Below are 7080 nucleotides of genomic sequence, written 5' to 3' on the forward strand. Positions count from 1 at the left end.
TGTATGTCCATATATGCACACACACAGCCTACTTGTAGAAAAAGAACAGTTTAAGACAAAACCAAACCAAAACAAAAAACGCCCGCCAAAACCAAATATATTAATGATACCTGAAGTTTTCCCCAAAAGCCTGTCAAACTAATATTAAAAACTCTAATAAAAGATTTTGAACTAGGAGACTTAGAAATAAATCTGTTACTATGTTCCTACAAGTATTATAACAGCTGCAAGCATATGGCAAAGAAAGGGATGAGGAAGCTTTGAAAGAATTCATTCTCCTTTACCAGTTCCCAAAAGCATATACGGTTCATTTTACAAACCAACCTAGCACATTTGTTGCTTGAGAATGAACGCATGGGGCACTATAAGTAATAGTCAAATATATCAAATAAATCCATTTGTTGTGTAACCATTAAATCTTGGGTAGAGGTAACTAGCATATAACATGGCAAGCACTTACGCTTGTGCACCTCATTGGCAACAGAGACCTGGAAAACAGGGCTGACAGCATTTCCCGGCCTCATGAGGCCAATGCTCTAAAACACTGCCGGATAAACTTCACTACAGTAGCAGCTTGGTGCTATGCCTGCAAGCTGCTGTGTTTACCACATCACCGTACAGCTGTAGGGCACCAGGACAAGGACTGCTGCCTCTAATCTCACTGCAAGCAGGCTGAGGCAGCAGCCCTGCCACCATGACCAGGACCACACTGCCACCTCAGCGGCCACCCACAGCTGATGGCAACAGCTGTGGGCCTGAAGCACACCCAGGAACTTGCCAGAGGCAGGCCAAGGGGCAGAGCAACACCCCAAGACCACTGAAATGGTGGAGCTTGGAAGGCCTAAGGGGAGCTGTGGGACATCCGGCCTCGCCCAGCCTAATTCCACCACTGCCTACTAGAGCCGGACGGGCCAGACCAGTGCTCAGGGGTGCACAGACGGTTATAATAAACGTTACGTTATCATAGCAACCAGCAGGGTGAACGGCAGCGCCACAGCCAATAAATAGGCCTTCCCGCCCTGCCAGACAGACGCATCAGCTAATGCGAGGGCAGACAGCACGGAAGCAGGGAATAAGATAAACCCAATCGACAAACTTTCCGGCCCCGAGAGGGTGGGAACAAGAGTGAGCTTCAGTCACGGGCAGTGTGTTCTTTCTCCAATCAGAGCGTCTCCCCTCACCGCTCTCCTCAGATTGGTTAGCAGATGGCAGAGGGGCCGTAGCACACTCCCTGCCCCAATAGGAAGGCAGCACTGTGTAACAAGCGTTCAGGTCGGCCAATTACTGACGGCGTAGACCTTCCCAACTCCTCTCTCTTGCAAAATGGCGGCGACAGCTCCCGCTCAGGCTCCGGCTTCTCCCGCGGCCGTCCCGGCGCAGAACCCGCCGGCAGCGCCCGCCACACCAGCAGGAAATGCTACTGCCGCGCCGCCACCGCCCGCCACTCTGGCACCGCCGCCGCCGGCCACGCCGCTGTCGGCCGCGCTCTCGGGGCCCTTCCCCGGCGGCCGCGTGGTACGACTGCACCCGGTCGTGCTCGCCTCCATCGTGGACAGCTTCGAGCGGCGCAACGAGGGCGCGGCGCGCGTCATCGGGACGCTGCTGGGTAAGAGCCGTTGCCGTGCCCCGCCCGCTGCCAGCCCTGGGGGCTCGCCCCTACGATGCTCCACTAACTGCGCTGCCCTCCCCCAGGGACCGTGGACAAGCACTCGGTGGAGGTCACCAACTGCTTCTCCGTCCCTCACAACGAGTCTGAAGATGAGGTACGGAGTACGAGACCTCCCGCCGGCCTTCAGAGGGTGACCCGGGCGGAGGGCGTGCGGGCCTGCCTGATGCAGGGCTCCGCGCTGGCGCCCGCCGAGCCCGTGCGGGCTATGCTATAGAGCGGGCGGGCGGTCTCGACGAGGCGGCGACTGCTGAGGGGTACAGGCCCTGTGCACCTTTTGATGGCGGCTTGCACCCGTGTTGCCCTGCACTAAGGGTAAGCATCCCTGTAAACAGCTTACTTGGTCTTGTCCCGTTTCTCAGGTGGCAGTCGATATGGAATTTGCCAAAAACATGTACGAGTTGCACAAGAAGGTGTCTCCTAGTGAGATCATCTTGGGATGGTAAGTTACCCTCTGCAAGACCATGAAAGCAGTTGTGTTGGGCCCTTGAACTGTTTGAAATAACTAATTCTTTTTGTCAGAGGTTGAGAAACAGAAGCGCTAATGCTTGTGACAGTAAGAGCTGTTACTGAGTCAGTTGTAAAAGCCCCTGCTGTTCATAATATGGCAAGAAAATATTGTAAACTTACAAGGTATGGTTTTGTTTAGCAAAGGTATCACAGAGGAGTGACAAGTCAGAGAATGCTTGCATGGCTTTGTTAGAATAACTTAGCCACCTGTAATACCACCTTCAGCACTGAAGATAACTAGTTAGAAAGAATCATAGAATGACTTAGGTTAGAAGGGATCTTGGAGATACCTACTCCAACCTCCCCTGCCATGGGCAGGGATGTCTTTCAACTAGACTTGGTTGCTCAAGACCTCATCCAGCCTGGCCTTGAACACCTCCAAGGAGGAGGCATCCACAACATCCTTGGGCTGCCTATTCCAGAGTCTCATACTGAAGAAAGTCTTGTTAAGATCTAGCCTAAATCTACTCTCCCTCAGCTTAAAACCATTCCCCTTGTCCTATTGCTGGACACCCTCATGAAAAGTCCCTCTCCAGCCTTCCTGTAGGTTCCCTTCAGGTATTGGAAGGCAGCTCTAAGGTCTCCATGGAATCTTCCCCAGGCTCAACAACCCCAGCTCCCTCAGCCTATCTTCATAGCAGAGGTGCTCCAGCCCTCAGATCATCTTTGTGGCCCTTCTCTGGACTTGGTCCAAAGAAGAGAGAGCATGAGTAGTTTCAAGCACCAAAGGCCTTGGAGCAATTGGTGATACCAGCTTGAGCATACAGAATTTCTCTCCTGAGAAAAGGTAGAAACAGTTGTATGTAGGACGCAAAGCAACATCAGTGGAGTGTTACAGGAAGAGAATCTGTAGTCTGCATCTGAGTGTGTGGATAGCTCTGATCCTATGAAGTACCTTAGCCCTGTGCCTGTGGAGCATATGTCCTCAACAACCTTCTACTGGCACAGCGAAGTACAGTTCTAATGACAGGAGTTTTCCTATGTATGTGAGAACCTAATTGCAGAGCAGCTAAAGGAGCTAGATGAACAAGTTACACCTGCAGAGAGATGCTTGATTTGTGGAAGAAATAATCGTCCTAGATATGTTTGGCATGCTATGACTTACACAGAAATGAAGAGGTGGTCCAGAATGTAGTGACAAGTAGCTGTATCTTGGTGTCTGATGCCAACTATACTGACTCTTTAGGGCTGGTACTAACTACACCACTGTCCCTGTGCATGTTTTGCATGTGCATGTACTAAGCTCTTGATTCCTACAGTTCTAGGACAGCTGGCCATAAAATTACAAATTTGCTAATTAAAACACTTGTATTTAGTGTGCTTCTGCAGCTCAGTGTTTTAGGATACAATCCTGTTAAATACCAACAATACCAAACACTGGACACTTGAATGTCAGAAGAATGGCTTCTCAACATGTTCTCTTTTGAAGGTATGCAACAGGTCATGACATCACAGAACACTCTGTCCTGATCCATGAGTATTACAGCCGGGAAGCACACAATCCAATCCATCTTACTGTGGACACGAGCCTCCAGAATTCACGCATGAGCATTAAAGCCTATGTCAGGTACTTTGGGAGGCTGCATTCGTGGGAGGGGAGCTGTCTGAGTTACTGAGAGAGACCACATGGAGTGGTCTTCAGTGTCCCATCTTGGACAATATTGTGCTTGGCTTACTTCCCATTGGAATGTCTTAACCATCATATGTAAGTTGAAAGACCTAACTGTTCATAACTTGGCACCTTGCTGGGGTGGGGAATTGTGGCTTGTTCAGTGAATTGTTTACATTTATTATCTTCATGACATTTCACAGGATTCTTACAGCTAGAATGTCACCAGCTTCCATCACACTGTCTGAATGCTAGCCTGTAGTCACTGGGTACAGGTTGGAGGATTAGTGCTTTTCAAATGCAACTGAAACAACATCTTCTGGATCAATCTTTACTTCCCTTAATCCCTTCCATTTTTATTAAGAGTGGAGATTAAATATTAAGAAATGAAACTGTTCTACTTCACTGTTTTTCCTAGTACTGGCTGAAGAGTTCACCTTTTGAAGGATAAAACCCCAGCCTTTCTACTGCTTCTTGACTGCATTTTCAAAAAAGAAGCTGTTCCATGATATCTTACTGAAGCGTAAATGAACTTCAAATACTTAGAATAATAGAAACAATAAAGGTAGAGAGAGACCTTTGTACTTTAATTTTTGTCATACTTACGTCTCTTCCTTAAATGACTTCTCAAAGAGCATGGAGTATTTCAAGAGAGAAAAATATCTGCTCTACAAGCAAGAAGGAATTGTGGCTAAGAAGATAGTACTTAGCTCTTCTTGCATTCATGCTGACAAATGTAAGACCAGCTGGGAATATTCTGGATGAAAATGAGCAATTAATAGTATGCCAGGATTTATTTCCTGTCCTCAGTTGTCAGTGGTCTTAATATTAGTGATTTTGGTGTGAATGAGTGACTTACTCATGTTCATACTTCAGTGCTAAGAGAGATCATTGAGATGGAAATCTATTATTTCCTGCCTTAAATATGTCCATGCTGAAAACATTCTTCTTTTTTGTCTATTTTAGTGCCCCAATGGGAGTCCCTGGTAAAACTATGGGCGTGATGTTCACACCTCTAACAGTGAAATATGTTTATTATGATACAGAGCGGATAGGAGGTGAATGTTTTCTTCCTACTTTGGTTATAACCACTGTCGTGACATTGCTGGGTTTTGGGTTTTTTACCATGCTAATACTGCTGTTCTGGGAATTCTACTGGGAATTAGACTGTCTTGCTGAAGCTATCCTAAAAATCTTCAGCAAGTTAAGGATTTAAACTGGTTTCTGTGGCAGTCAGTTTTTCAACTGATCCTTGTTTTTCTTTCAGTGGATCTTATAATGAAGACTTGTTTTAGTCCTAATCGAGTGATCGGCTTGTCCAGTGACTTACAGCAGGTGGGAGCAGCATCAGCCAGGATTCAGGATACCCTCACCATGGTGCTGCAGTATGCAGAGGATGTATTGGTAAGGGCAGCCTTTCACGAATCAGCAAACAAGCTTGATGTGAGCTTGTACATCTTATTTTTCTTCTTCTGTCATCGATTTTTTGAGTTTCACTCATGAAGTGTATGTTTCTTATGCTTAGTCTGGCAAAGTGGCTGCTGACAACACTGTTGGGCGTTTTCTGATGGATCTTATTAACCAGGTGCCAAAGATCTCACCAGAGGACTTTGAGACGATGTTGAACAGTAATATCAATGTAAGTTCATCATCTGTTTTTTTTCAGTGTATTGTCAGTGCTTTTGAAAAAATTGACTTAACAGGCAAGAAAAAAAAATCATATCTTTGCATATAAGCATGTTAATAGAAAATGCAGCCTTTTCTTGTCAGTAATTTGAGGTTTTAAGAGTTGAAGATGTATAAAGGAACTCAGCATAATAATCTTGCAAGCAACTGCAAATTAATTTTAAAGAAATTGCATTAAAGGAATTATAGAAGTAATTGCATTAAAGGAATTATGTAAGTAATCTGCCAGAACCAATTATTTTTTCTGAGCAATTGGACAATATTAATTACCAAGCTTAAAGCAGTATGGATTTTAGGGATAACTGGTGACTTGTCAGCTTCCTTTGCCTGAGCTGAAGTTCTCTCTCCATGCATAACACTTAGGACATGAACAAGGTATTAGTGTGCTACCTTATTTCCGTAACAATTTTAGAAAGCAAAAGCCAAGTTTCTGAATGTGGTGTTCACCCACCATCCACAAGACCAGAACTAATTTTTAATTTTGCTGATACCCTTTGACTTGCCTGGTTAATGGGAGTTAAAATTTCACAGCAGCATTTCATACTCTGGGAATACCAAACTCTTGTTCCTGCAAGGGAAGCATTCCTCAGCATAGGACTTTCACAACTAACAATATTTCTGTAGCTGATTGTAAACTGCTTTCTAGGTGTTAAAAATTCACCTCCTTAATAGGCTACTATCTTTGTTAATATTTCTAATCATGGGGTTGTTGTTTTTTCCTCTCTCAGGATCTACTGATGGTAACCTACTTGGCAAACCTCACACAGTCACAGATTGCTCTCAATGAGAAACTTCTGAGTTTATAAAGAAACTTCTGCCATGCTACACTGCAAAGAACTTGAAGAATGAGCAGATGCATTTTTCTATGGTGTTACAAATTTCCTTGGACTGTAATGTCATGATAGGTTTACATCTTTCCATTACCCTGAAAAATCCCTAATGTGGTTTAGGAAATAAATGGGAATGGTTGCAATTTAGTTGAGGCCAATATTTTAAAATGGAACACAAGAGTATTTTGTCTCCTGGCTTTATCTACTTGTGTAACAAAATACAGCTTTATTGTTAAGAATGTATTTGAAATAAAAGTTCCATTGTAAGGGCAGGAATGCCTTCTGTCCAGAAAAAAATCCTGTTCTTATTTATTGTATAATGAATCCACTTTGAAAGAAAAGGAGGATAATGTGGCATCAGAGAAGAAAAGTGGTGTGGATGCAAGTCACCTCCAATTCTGTAGACTTCTTTGCATGTTATTTTTTTCCACAGCTTTTAAAGCTCCTTGAAAGGTGGCTTCTTGTGTTGCACATAATCTGCTTTTCCATGGAGGACTACAGAGTACTGCTGTGTGTATGTCCTTATTCAGCAGTGTACTGACAGAGCATGAGACAGCAAATTCAGTTGATGGTATTGCATCTATGCATATCTGATCTTTTGAGAAAGGAAATCAAGGTCAAAAGCATTAGCCCCTCAAAGTGGGAGTTCAGAGAATTAAACTAGTAACTGAATTCATGGTTAAACAAACTTGAAAAGCATTTGTAGCTGAACAAGTGTGGCTATATGCATTTCCATCTCTGCAAAAGAGCAGCACAGGAAAACTGAAGTTTTGAGGTTG

The 7080-nt window shown here is 44.5% G+C and overlaps 1 protein-coding gene across 1 annotated transcript; it reads left to right on the top strand.

Moving 5' to 3' along the window:
- The first annotated feature begins 1323 nt into the window (after positions 1–1323).
- EIF3F (eukaryotic translation initiation factor 3 subunit F) lies at positions 1324–6520 on the top strand. Its single transcript, XM_054382207.1, has 8 exons — positions 1324–1606; positions 1693–1763; positions 2029–2108; positions 3606–3743; positions 4752–4843; positions 5053–5189; positions 5311–5424; positions 6200–6520. The coding sequence occupies exons 1-8, from the start codon at positions 1324–1326 to the stop codon at positions 6275–6277; spliced, it is 993 nt and encodes a 330-aa protein (XP_054238182.1). The 3' UTR covers positions 6278–6520.
- Positions 6521–7080: the final 560 nt, after the last annotated feature.

The sequence above is a fragment of the Indicator indicator genome, chromosome 7 (genome assembly GCF_027791375.1).
Source record: "Indicator indicator isolate 239-I01 chromosome 7, UM_Iind_1.1, whole genome shotgun sequence".
NCBI lineage: Eukaryota > Metazoa > Chordata > Aves > Piciformes > Indicatoridae > Indicator > Indicator indicator.

What these genes read in the sequence shown, in the direction of transcription:
- EIF3F (XM_054382207.1), top strand. Translation starts at nt 1,324, where the DNA reads ATGGCGGCGACAGCTCCCGCTCAGGCTCCGGCTTCTCCCGCGGCCGTC. An exon ending in AGCATTAAAGCCTATGTCAG is followed by an intron (nt 3,744 to 4,751) that starts GTACTTTGGGAG and finishes TGTCTATTTTAG; the next exon opens with TGCCCCAATGGGAGTCCCTG. An exon ending in AGTATGCAGAGGATGTATTG is followed by an intron (nt 5,190 to 5,310) that starts GTAAGGGCAGCC and finishes TCTTATGCTTAG; the next exon opens with TCTGGCAAAGTGGCTGCTGA.